Consider the following 12,918-nt stretch of genomic DNA (forward strand, 5'->3'; position numbering starts at 1 on the left):
ATTACTACTCGCGCAATAACGTTGGAAACCTTTTCATCAGATTGTTCAAGCTGCAAAATTGGCTTTTTACTTCAACAGTTTTTAATTTCCTCTCAAGGGCTGGCTTAGTCTACTAAAATGCACAAATTTATTTTTAATTTTACATTTTTTAAACAATTTTTTGAAATTCATTTCCTTTCTTTTACAAAAATATGCAAATGATTAAATGATGAAATTTTAGATTTAGCCCTGTTCAACAGGGCTTTTTTCTTATAAAACTTTACACGAAATGAAGTAAATACATATTTAAAAAAATATAAATCTGTATTGAATGTTTAAGAACAACTTTAATTTGCGTATTGAATTTGCTGCGGCTCGATGTCGTTTCTTCGTTTCATTTGTTTTTCTAAAAAATTAAATCAAACATTTTTTCAAAGAGAGGAAAGGAGGTTAATATTGAAAATGCCATGCTAATAAAGCTTGCACTTTTGATTAGATACGATTGAACTTGGAAAATATGCTAATACGAAATGATGGGCAAATTCCCAGTTCGATTAGATTGATTTGACGTGTGTCATTGATTTCAATATTATGTCTAGTCGTTTCAGCATTTGTTTAACTTTCTGCGGATTTGCGTTTCAATTCCCAAAAATTACATACTTCGAAGGTGGTTGATTGCTTTTTTGTGAAATTGTATAAAAATTGCTCGATCACTGACAAGTATCTTAATGATCACAGACAAGTTATGCGTAATTGCTGCATTGAACACTAGCTGATTTTGTGTGTGCACCCATTTCTAATCATTATTCAAGCAGGTGATGCAAAAGAATATAGCAATTTCGGATATTAATTTTATTTTTCGTTTTTGGATATTCAAAAAATGTCTGTCTAATTATAGCTTTTCTCACCACTTTCTGATGATAGCTTGTTTTCCGTCAGAAAAAAAGTGAACAAAATGACTAATATGGAAATGCATTACGGTTCAGATGAATCATCTGCGATGAGCGAAGAATGCGTTCGATCTGACCAAAAGGCTGACTTTGCAAATAGTTTAAAAACAAATCCGGCACATTCGTTGCTTGCCAGTTCTGCCTCGTGTAAGGAACAGCTGCATATGTACAGCGAAACGTTATCAGATATGCAAAAGTTAGACGATCTGAATTCTGCACCTGATCAAGCCCACTGCTTTTTTATGGCATCAGAATCGTCGATGAATTCTGATAAGTCACCAAAGTGGATTTCAATCCGACGAACAAGCTCTTTTAACCGACCTCCTGGAAGTTGTTCACCTCCTGTCATCAGTCGTACGGATTCGTTGAATGCATTTGGTGCTGAGACTGAAATTCGAGAATATCAAATTATGAGTTGCATTGGACAAGTATGCACGCATGCTAAAATATAATTTTTTTAATGTGTGATGTTTCAATATGTATTTTTTTCTATGCATGGTTAATTATACATTTAAGGGAGCCTATGGGTCAGTAAAACTTGTCTACGATACAAAGAGACAACAATATTTTGTACGTATTCTACATTATTGATAAAACACACGATACAGTAAAGGATTTTTTCATTCAGGCAATGAAAATTGTAGACAAGAAAAAGTTGTTGAAAAAGTTTGCAATGTTTCGTAAGTTTTGATCAGTTATGAGTCATGCCTATCGTTCAGTTTGATTATTTTCAAAGCTTAATATATAACCAACTTTCAGATGTGCATTTCTTTTCAAATGAAAAAGCATTTTAGGTCGTCCGCCAGTTCGCAAGTCACGGATGTGCAAAATTCAAGATCCACTATCAAGAATATATTGTGAAATTGCAATTTTGAAAAAAATTAATCATCCAAATATTGTTAAATTAGTTGAGGTAAAGTTCTGCTTCACATTTTAAAATGTTGGTTAGTATTTTACTGAAAAATGGCGCAGTTTTGAAATCAAAAATAACTTTTTAATTAAGCCTTTATAAATTAATTAATTAATTAAACCAAAGAAGTTTCATTTAAATAAATAAATATATATATATGAGTATTTTTATTTTAGGTATTAGAGGATACGACAAACGACTACTTGTTTATGGGTAATAATAGTAAGTAGTAAATAACTGGCAGTACTAATATTTGACTTTTTTTAGTATTTGAATACGTCAAAAACGGGTATCTTCGGAATCCGCTTTTGTTGCTACAATTTTAATTTGTTTCTTTTCTTATTAAAGCCCAATTTTGAAAATTCCCACTAATTCACCATTATCTGAACACGTGGCGTGGAAGTATTTTCGAGATGTTCTATTAGGAATAGAATACTGTACTTTTTTTCTGAATCTTATTATTATTATTATTATCATTATTTATTATATTGTAGTACATTGCCAAAAGATAGTTCACAGAGATCTGAAGCCGTCAAATATGCTACTCAGTGATACTGGATATGTCAAGGTTACAAAAGAATTGTCTTTTTTGATTATAAATAATAATTCATTTCAGATAACAGATTTTGGAGTTTCACGTGAATTCACTGGTTTAGATGCCTTTTTAACAGGCACTGCAGGTACTCCTGCTTTCATGGCACCAGAATCTTTGACAGGTAAGAAACAAAAAGTAACTAAAAAATACATTTAATAATAACTGAATCGAGGATGTCCCGTCTTATGTTCTATTTAATTTTAATATTTTATTATTGTAAGTTGCTTCTAAAATGTTTACGTAGCGCTTGTTTTTCGAAAATTTATAAGAGGAATAATATTAAAATAAGACTAAGCTTGAGAAATGCTAAATTAAGAAAATTTGTTTGTTTTGAATTTCTGAAAGTAAAATAGCAGTAATAAAATGTGACAGTGTTTTTGATAAAATATGAAAGATGAAATTCCTTTTTTTGGATCTGTTTATTAAGTAAATTTTTCTGATTTTAGAAGATGAAGATCACTTTTATAGTGGACGCGTAAGTTTTATTCTAAATTTGATATCTGAATTATATGTTTAGTATTTGATTTACCTGTAAAACTTATAGGCGCAAGATATTTGGTCACTTGGTGTAACCCTATTTTCACTTGTATACGGTGATGTGCCATTTAAAGCTCCATACTCAATTATTTTGTATAAAAAAATAAAAACAGAGCCTCTGTGTTTTCCAGAAAAGTAAGCTTCCTTAAATACAGCTATAACCATTTACTGCTAATTATGATTTCCTCAATTTCATATGGTATAATATAGTATAATCTATTTACGTAAAAAATTATAAAATTTATTGTTAGACACTACATGCTTGTAAATAACTGTAATTATAACTGATATGAACGAAAAAATGAAACATAATTATACATATTGTTTATATGTTATTATAAGTTAGAGTGTTATATGTCACTTACTTGCATTCTAGGCCTGAAGTAAATGATTCCTTGAAAGATTTGCTCATAAAAATTCTTCAGAAAGAACCAGAGAAACGATATACACTTTCACAGATAAAAGAACATCCATGGGTTACAGCGAACTCTACTAAACCTTTGCATGAACCAGAACAACACAACGAAATGGTAAAAATATCTGAAAAAGATGTGAAAAATTCTGTAAAAGTTATTCCTGGACTTGGTAATTTTTACAGGTTTCTTAATTCATGCTCATTACATATTGTTTGTTATTTGAATAATAGATACGATAGCTCTAATCAAGCTAATGGGCTTTCATCGAAGTTTTTGCAATCCTCTGCGGAAAAAGAGGGGCGGAGCAAATAGCCGGCCTTCAAGGTCTGCTGATCGACTTGGGTCCTCACCCAGAGAAAAGTGTACAGCAAATAGTGTTCTTTCAGAAGAATTTCTCAGAATGGATATTCAGTAAGAAGCTTTGAACTGTTTCTGTTGCGTAAAGCTTGCTTACGATGGAATGGCAAATATTTAGGTCAAGTTGAACGTTTAAGTCATATTTGGTGCTGATTGACTCACTGTCAGGTTGTTTGCATTTCAGAATTAATATTGCCAAATTTTGTGACGCCAGTTGTGCAAAGCATGTTGTAAACAATAAAAAAATTTAAGTATGATTAATTAATTTTATTAGATAAAACATCGTCGTGAAAGAAATGTTTCACTCAATGAATAATATTTAAACAACTACTTATAATGCTTTGTATATTCTGTGAAAGTGGAATTGTAAAGAAATATTTTTTAAAAGTGAAAACCACATATGAAAGTATGAGATAATAAATTTGTTACTGTGCGTTGAGGTTTCAAAATTGAAATTTATATTTTGTCATTGATGTTAACAAATGCCAACATGAAAACAAATTCCAGAGAACTTTGTATATGCTATTTAATTAAAAATTTTCTACAAATGAAAAAATATTCTAAATTCGAAGACAAAAGAAACAAAATAAAATGAGAAACAGTAAAAAAATACTTCTTGTTTCATATAAAAAAATTGAAATAAAAATTTTGCCTGAAATGGCTGCAGACAGTGTTTCTGCTATGGCGGTGATGACTGAGTGAATCTCGCCCGTGTACGAATAGAATAAAAAAGTGAATCAAATAAATGACGGCACCATGACATTCAAAGAATCATCGAAAAAGGCAAAATGTGGATCAGCATTCAGTGCTGAATTTGCAGTGTTTAAAGTGTCCATGGAAAAGCCAAACACAGTAGGAAGATCTTGACCACTGGCCAGATCAAATTCAGGAGAGTCATCCGGTAGGAATGAATCACTCACACTGACTGACTCAACGGACACTGGACTGGCGAAACAATTTTCTTTGACCAACGATCTGAATGCAGTCACATCAATACCCACTAAATCATCAGGAACATCGGTCTCTGTCGGCAAGAATTGTGAATCCTTAAAAAAGAAAAATTACACTTCTGTTATGATAGTAAGACAGGATAGAACTTGATTGTTTTTAAGATACGGTAAAATTTTTAAATGCATTGTTTTGTTGATATGAAATTTCCAACAGCGATAAATGAAGTGTAAAATTAGAATACAAAAACATACAGACACAAAAAAGGAAAAAGAAAAAGAAATCAGGACTGTCGTTTGGACATGATGAGTGAAGAAAAAGTGAAAGCGACAGACAGCACTGCGGTGAGAAAGTAGGTACAGACGTCGGGTTTCCCAGAGGCTACAGGCAACCTTGAAAGCGTTCCGAATTAGTGACGATTATGCAATGGACAATGAAAGCGGTGCCTGGTACAGGTTGGACATCGCCTGTGCTGATTGAGGACGTGTGCGTCCGTAGGCGGTCAGAAAAATGAATACTGTCCAGTGAAAACAAGTTTCTCTACAGTGCCGTGTAAGCCTCCGACCGGCACTGAGAAAGTTAGCTTTAGCATGCTTTTTTTATTTAAATTTTTAATTTTTAATCTAATCAGGTGAGTCAAAATTGATCATTGTCATTTCTGAAGCAATTTTCAAATTATAATTATTTGCCTTACAGTTGTGAAGTAAAATCTGCCTCACTAGCGATTCAACTATGCACACAGTAGTGTTGACGAAAAATATCGAATGAAACTGAAAATAACAGCATCAGAATATTGTATGTAGATGTTTTCTGTGAAACGCTTCAGTGAAACTGAAACACTGAGTTATTTAAAAATGGAAACAAACGTTTCAGTGATTTCCAAATTCAGAAAACTATTATTCATTATCAATCATTTTTTACACCAATTTAGGTTTTTAACGGCAGTTTGTTACATTTTCAGAAACCGTGCTATTCTTATAATTTCGAACAGACAAATCAGTTTTGATTTTAAAATGTTTCATTATAATTAATGTACTTGATTATTTATTGCCGACATGATTTTCAATAACTGAAGCATCGATGTTCAAAGTGGAAAATTGAATAAACAAGCTGTAAAATGACGACAGAAAATATGATACTTTATTCGACATTATTTTTCCGCTTGTTTGATAAATGACACTTTTTTAAAAAAATAACTGTTACTTTTCTTTTTCAGAAGTTCATAGTTCATAATTGAATTTGAAAGCACTGAGTAATTGAATTTAAAAATTTGCAAATATGACAATAAGAAAACAAAGCTACAAATCACCCAAATTTTAAAGTAGCTGAAAATTTAAAAAAAGTTTTATTGCAATAAATTTTAAGAAAAAATATTTTTTCTTTTTAAAATAGAAAGTTTTTAAATGGTGTTTCTTTGTTAAAAAAAACAATTTCTCTAACTGAATTTCACGCTTCCACGCCATTTTGTTCAAATGCGGAAAATTGCTGAACTCACCGCTTTAAAATAAAATAAAATAAAAAGGAAAAAAAACAGGTCCACTACGTCAAGCGGAAAGCAGAATTTCAAGGCTGAAGATTTTTCTACTAGGAGGAAGTTTTTTCCCTTTCCCTACCCCTTATTATACAGAATTTTGATTTGAGAAAAAAGCCAGTAATTAAAAACAGCAAATAATAAACGACAACAACAGTAATGATGAAATTTTACTTACCTCAACTTTGCAAGCAACGTTCAAAGCTGGCTCTTCCACTTTACCCGGCTGTTCGAAGCTGACATCTGTTGCCAGTGGCCAGCAAGCTTTGCAATTGTTCAACATACCGTTCATTTTCCTGGTCTCCTCTTTCAGCTGATTCAGCTGGGATTCGAGCTCGATCACGCTGGCAACCATGTCGACCAGGGTTCGAAAACGGTTCGGCTCTTTCGACAAATTTGGCATCTTCTTCCTAAGCAGCTCGAACACCGCCGCAGCGGAACGGGGACTTTTCACCGCATCTTCGTTGATTACAGTCGGCGGCGGGGTGGGAAATTCAAACGCCGCCCCGTTGGCGCTGTTGCTAGGCGACAGCGGCGAATAAGCGATCGGATCCTGCTGGGCGTTGGTTGCATGGCAAGTTGGAAGTTGGAATGCACCACTGCAAGGACCATAGACCGTGGTTCCATTTTGTACAACAACAGGCGACGGAGGAGGAGTCAGCTGGGCGCCCACTGGGGTCGAGTGATCCACTGTCCGCGCTGTCCGTGGCTGATATGGAGAATAATACGAATTGGGTGTGTTCCATCGTCGATGCTTGCGTCCCTTTTCCGCACGAGATGTGATCGACGCATAATAATCACCGCCAATTGTTGGCGTGTACTGGTCAGTCCAACCGAGTATGCGACGAGTTTTCTCTTCCAAGGTAGAACCGAGAGTTGAAGGGGCTGTTGTTGGCATAGCAGCCGTACGGCACGTATCACTGACCAGCATTATTATTATTATTATGTATCTGTCTATGTAGAAGATGTCTATGTATCCGTGTGTATGTCTAAACAGCAAACCAATAATATGTATCAGAAAAGGGAATGTGTATATATGTATGTATGTATGTAGGTATGTGCTGTTGAAGTCTTAAGCAATCTGAGCACCAAACAGCTTGGTGGAATAGCAACAGACTACTGCCAGGCGGAAAATAATGTCGTTTATTTTATACACGCTACAAAACAGGCGACTACAGGCGACAAGCTATCTTGCCTGAACAACTTTTCGAGCGCGACACCGCCTGACACAGAAGACACGTGCAAAGAGCATCTGGGTCGTCATTGCTAATGTAAAACACAACAGTGAAAGTGAGTGAATGCGCATCAACAAGAGTGACATAGGAAATTTTGTAAAAAATGAATGCATCCGACATGATGCGTGATGTAAATAAATAAATAAATGAATGAAATGAATAAACAACAACAACAGTTAAACATCTTTCACTTGTCATTTCTGATTTCTTCTGAATAGCAAAAAATGGAGGTAAAATGGAAAAATATTTATTCAACAAATTAATAAAACTCTACTAATCACAAGACCGCACAAACAGTTTGAAGGGTTTTATGAATTTTATCTATAATACAGCAGTGATGAAATCATCTCAGGCTAATTTCCTGCACTAACGACTGAACAGCTACACCTTCATTTTGACAGTTCATCTTATTTACCCGCAATTTGCCTTTAGCATTAACATGGAAATATATTGACAAAAGTAATCTTTCATCATTCTATTCAACTAGAACAGTAATAAATGATTAACCACTTCAAGAGGAACGCTTGCAAAATAATACACGCCATACCATTGCGGTTTTCATATCATTTTTCCTTGTACCTGCTATTTTGTTTTGAAATATTTTCTTTCATTCTTCAACATCGACTTTATCCATTCCACCAAGTATGCAGAATAATATAAAATTGCGTGGGAAATTGCATTTCCCATATTACAAAACCAGGAAATGTCAGCCATGCAGATAATATTGAAATCTTCCCTTGAGAGAGGCAGTTTTTACATCAAAAAGAAATTGACATTGAAAAATGCCATTAAATGATTATTTCAATATTTATGATAAAGGAAAAATTGAAATGAAAAAAATGAACATAAATGGAATAACAGCATCATCAAGACTAATTCATTTGAACTAATTTCGTTATGAGTAACAGTGATCATTTTTAAGATGGAAAAAACAATACAAAACCAACTACTTGTACAGATATATTCAATGCATCATCAGAAAAACCATGATATGCTTACTGATGATGCGACCCTTCATGAAAAAAAAGAATATAGATAAAATTTCATTTTCCAAATTGCAAATGAAATTTTCAAATTTCATTATTTCCAATTCTATTTTTGAAAATCAGGAAAATGAAAAATTGCAACTGATTGTTTGTTATTGCACTTTTCTATTGATTCGTGTGTTCATTGCAATAGAGGATACTTCTTTACATTTACAAGTTTTGCAACAAAAATACCATACGCTTGAGAAAATTATTAAAAATTAATAAAAAACAAACAAATAAACAAAAAGATTACTAGAATGAGATTTCTTTTGCAGAGATAGAATGTGTTTTATGCTTTGCAAGTTTGCATAGTGTTGCAAAATAATTTGCAATACAGCAACGTTCGAAGAGGATTGTTCGAAGAATTAATGAGCAAATTGATGTTGATTTGCATTAGAAGAATTAAAATTCGAAATTTCCTGCCTGAGCTAAATGAAGCGGGAAAGCAGAATCGAATCAGAATTATTTGATTTGACCAGTTTTTTTCAACAAAATGAACAAGCAATAACTACCAAGTAGGGAGTCGTCCCGGACTGGTCGCTTTGTGCTAAATGAACAATGGGGACTTCAATGTGGGCGGTACTGTCTCTGTGTTTCACTTTTCTCCTTACTATCCCTCCGCATTCATTAATTTTCCTCTCGAAGCTAAAGCTTTGTCAACTTGAAAACAGCACATGCCGTCTCAGCTAATTGCTCATGCACATAACTGTAATATGATTGAATAGATGTTTTTTCGAATAAGCAAATATGCAAATCGAATAAATAATAAGAAATAAAGACTATATTAGAAAGGCATACTTACTAATGAATTAATTGCAAATGGAAAAAGTTGACAACAATGAATAAATAGATGAATGAATGAATGAATGAATGAATGGGATGGAAAAAGCAATAATGCTGATGAGAAGCAGCCAAACAGTTTGTTTGTATCAAGTGACAAGCAACGAATGGCCAGAGTTTGGAAAATAAACAAGAAGCCGGCTTTGATGATTACCAAAATGAAACGGTCAGGGCCAAAACACTTGCGAATGCATTCCCCTGGTACTGGACGACACAGCCCCAATTTCTTCTCCCGTCGCTTGTGAATAGTCGCATCATCCGCACATTACAGCACAAACAAGCGCCACATTGCGACCCCTATTTCACACCTACTCGGCATTTTGCACGCCTCCGCCCTTGTGATGTGTTTTTCATTAACTGGCGAAGATATTCGATTTCAAAGTCGATCGAAATGGCGCTTAAGAATGCGGGTCATTTTCCAACTTGTAAACTAGTCAAGGACGCATGCTTTGCTATCATCATCTTAAATTTCACTTCCCCCACAACAACAACCAAACTGCATCCCAACGTATGCTTCTTCACAAGAAGTGAAACATCCTTTCATTGATCATCATGATAAAACCGTTTGCACATTCTGCATGGAATGACAAAATTGCAAGAAAAAAATAACCAACAATCCTAAACATGCAAAATGTATTTTAGCATCGCATGCCGTTTTGGCTTTCAAAATTATGCAAAACAAACCTTTCGCAACTTTTGTAGCTCATTTTGACAACTTTTAATCTGAAATATTGTTAATGTTCAACTTTAGTATGCAAAAATTAAAATCGACGATCACTGCTGAATGAACATATGCTTACATAAAATGCTGCAAATTAAGCCAAAAAATTGATTGCAAATTTAAATAGAATTAATTATTGCAAAAACAACATAACAATTATTACAAACTGTGATAATAATATTTTATTATAAATGGTTGACAAGTATGCATTTTAAAGAATAAATTAAATGATCACAACGTTGTTTAAAATTTGTGTATTCAATATGGATATTTTAAAATTAAAGCATTTTTAAAGATTGTTTAAATAAAAATAGTTTTAAAATATAATTTAGAAATGATTGAAAATGATTAATATGGTTGGAAAGTTACAATTGCATCTATTGCAATGTATTTTTTAAAATATATAATTTTGCATTGCATTTTGGTTTATACAATTTTTCGCATGGCATTCAAGACATCGGACATCTTGAAAATATCCAACAAAGCCGAAGAAGATGAGATGCTCAAACAATGGTCAGTTGTTTTTTTGGTCATTTCCATCATTCGCTTGTTGCCAATTCTCTTTTCTCACAACGTGACAATTCTGTGCATCGGCATCTGCGCAGTGTATCCACCCGCCTACAGCTTCATCTACGACCATCTGATACGGTCTTATCTTTTGAAAAAGGAAAGAAAAATCGATCGTTTACTGAAAATCATCAAACAACAATGGCATTTGATTATCATCAATTTTTCCGTTAAAATTATGCGACTAATTTACACTTTTTTTAATACCTGCAAACCAACTTCCCCCAATGCCACGCCCATTTCTGATACTTGGCAGGAAATTGCTTCGCAGTTATTAACTGATAAAAAAGGCATCGATGAGTCACAATTCAATTAATCCATTTATAATCTGCTCATTGGCTTTGCTGAATTAAATTGCTTCCACTTGTCTATTGGTTGATTCTTGAATTCAAGAAGGTAAACTTTTCGAACTTTCAGTTGTCACATACATTTTGCCCATCATTGGCAATATTTTACAAAAAAATTCTTTAAAAGTACAAATTACAAATAATCTGCAATTCAAAGATAAGCTTTATATTGCTTATCAGATTGGATGTGTTACCTTTCGAAATTTTACTTTTTGCAATCAAAAAATGTGAAAATAAAATTAAAATAAACCAAATTTCTTAAAACATTTGGCAGAATTTGTTTGCAGATATATCTACGAATTATTACTTAAACAATTTTTAAAGTTATAAATATCATTTTTGATTATAAGATCAACTTTTTAAATTTTACATAAAACATGGCAAAATAAGTCAAGCAAGTCAGCATACATTGGTAAAAAATTTCCTTTATTTTTCACAATTATCAATTATAAATATTTAGAAAATGCAACAAAAATTAATAAATAAATCAATTTCATTTATCACAGTTTACATGATACAATATTTGCATAATTAAATACAGCACTGAAATTGATTGAAAAGAATTCCACCTTAGTCATCAAGTAGTTTTAATTGTTTTCCATTGAGAAAAATGAAAAGTAATAATCATATGGGCGTTCTGAAGTGGCTACAATAATGATTCGCCTTTGTCATGCTCAATTAAGCTTGTTTATCAAAAAGTTGCATTTGGTGCTTGCCACTGCCAGGTAGGACCATCTTCAAAATGCTATTTGGGAGTTCTTTTTTCACAGAATGTCCCACTTTTGGCTAAAGCCTTATTATGAATAATCCTTTTGAAAGAATTCATAAACAAACATGCTGGAAAATTATCTTCAATTAAAAAACCATAAATAAACAAAACAAGTTTACTGAATATAATTTATTCAAAGTTATTTAAATTCACATTTAAGTTCAACATGAAAAATTTTGAACTGTTCACAATTTGCCAACCATTTTATAAATAAAAATTTCCATGTGTTATTTAAGTTTTCAAATGATCTTTAGTTATTGCTTAATAAAATTATTCTCTTTATATTGTCATTTTGCAAATAATTTTCATTGTAAGTAATGGGGCAGATAATCAATGAGGAAATTCTGAGTACTGCCCTCAGTCAAAATCATAATTAATAAGTCAAAATATGCACATTTGACATCATTTAACACACAAACATTAACGCCTCTTATTTACCACAGTTTGAGAAAAACAAAAGAAACTTTCACTTGATTATGCAAATATAATCAATTTCATAAAAATTTCCAATTTAAAAAATAAAGTTGGAACAATTTTTTGTTTGTTTGTTATTTTCTAAAATAAATAATATGGTAATAAGCAGCATGCAACATTTGCAAACACTTTTCATTGTAAAGGTCATAAAGTTATTACCAACTTTGTAATATCAAGGAAACTGGCTGAACAAACAGATAACTAACCACAACAAAAATAATTACAATGATAAATCAGATCCATTTTTCAAAATGGCTATAAAAATTTCCGGGAACTAAAAAGCAATACTGACTTCACCATAGCAGTGATACGTCATTAAATTTAGGAAATAATTTAACCGTGCAATGATAAAGAAAGGGCCTTTTGTCATAAATAAATTTCCATTAATTGTTGAGAATTTCTTTTCAGGAAAATGCAAAATTCATTTACTAACAAACACCAATAAAGAAAACATTCCAATCATGAATAAATGCTATGCTTTACAATATAAGCTTCCAAGCAAAAAATGCAGAGTAATTGAAAGGAGAAATAACTTCACATTTACAAATAAGTTTGTTGTGTAAAATTTGCCCATTTATCTTAAGTAAAACAGTCAGAAATGTAGGTTTGAATTATATTTTGTGGCACCAGCGTTACTAGCTGATCTTCATTTCACTTTAGATTTGTCTGATTTATGCTGTTTTTGTGAAAATATGACCAGATCCGCGACAACTT

The 12,918-nt window shown here is 32.5% G+C and overlaps 3 protein-coding genes across 3 annotated transcripts; 2 read left to right on the top strand and 1 right to left on the bottom strand.

The window, feature by feature from the left end:
* The first annotated feature begins 934 nt into the window (after positions 1–934).
* Tsp_01760 (calcium/calmodulin-dependent protein kinase kinase 1) lies at positions 935–3,802 on the top strand. Its single transcript, XM_003377538.1, has 11 exons — positions 935–1,357; positions 1,446–1,503; positions 1,724–1,842; positions 2,016–2,061; positions 2,334–2,407; positions 2,456–2,555; positions 2,881–2,909; positions 2,979–3,106; positions 3,223–3,235; positions 3,397–3,556; positions 3,618–3,802. The coding sequence occupies exons 1-11, from the start codon at positions 935–937 to the stop codon at positions 3,800–3,802; spliced, it is 1,335 nt and encodes a 444-aa protein (XP_003377586.1).
* Positions 3,803–4,481: 679 nt separating this feature from the next.
* Positions 4,482–4,880, bottom strand: Tsp_01759 (hypothetical protein). The gene is made up of 2 exons (XM_003377539.1): positions 4,842–4,880; positions 4,482–4,790 (listed from the first exon to the last, which is right to left on the bottom strand). Exons 1-2 carry the CDS (start codon positions 4,878–4,880, stop codon positions 4,482–4,484), a joined length of 348 nt encoding a protein of 115 aa, XP_003377587.1.
* Positions 4,881–5,113: 233 nt separating this feature from the next.
* On the top strand, positions 5,114–7,493 carry Tsp_01758 (hypothetical protein). Its single transcript, XM_003377540.1, is given in 5 exon segments — positions 5,114–5,193; positions 6,227–6,286; positions 6,416–7,071; positions 7,186–7,265; positions 7,278–7,493. 5 exon segments carry the CDS (start codon positions 5,114–5,116, stop codon positions 7,491–7,493), a joined length of 1,092 nt encoding a protein of 363 aa, XP_003377588.1.
* Positions 7,494–12,918: the final 5,425 nt, after the last annotated feature.

The sequence above is a fragment of the Trichinella spiralis genome (assembly GCF_000181795.1).
Source record: "Trichinella spiralis strain ISS 195 chromosome Unknown Scfld4, whole genome shotgun sequence".
In the NCBI taxonomy this organism is placed as follows: Eukaryota; Metazoa; Nematoda; class Enoplea; order Trichinellida; family Trichinellidae; genus Trichinella; species Trichinella spiralis.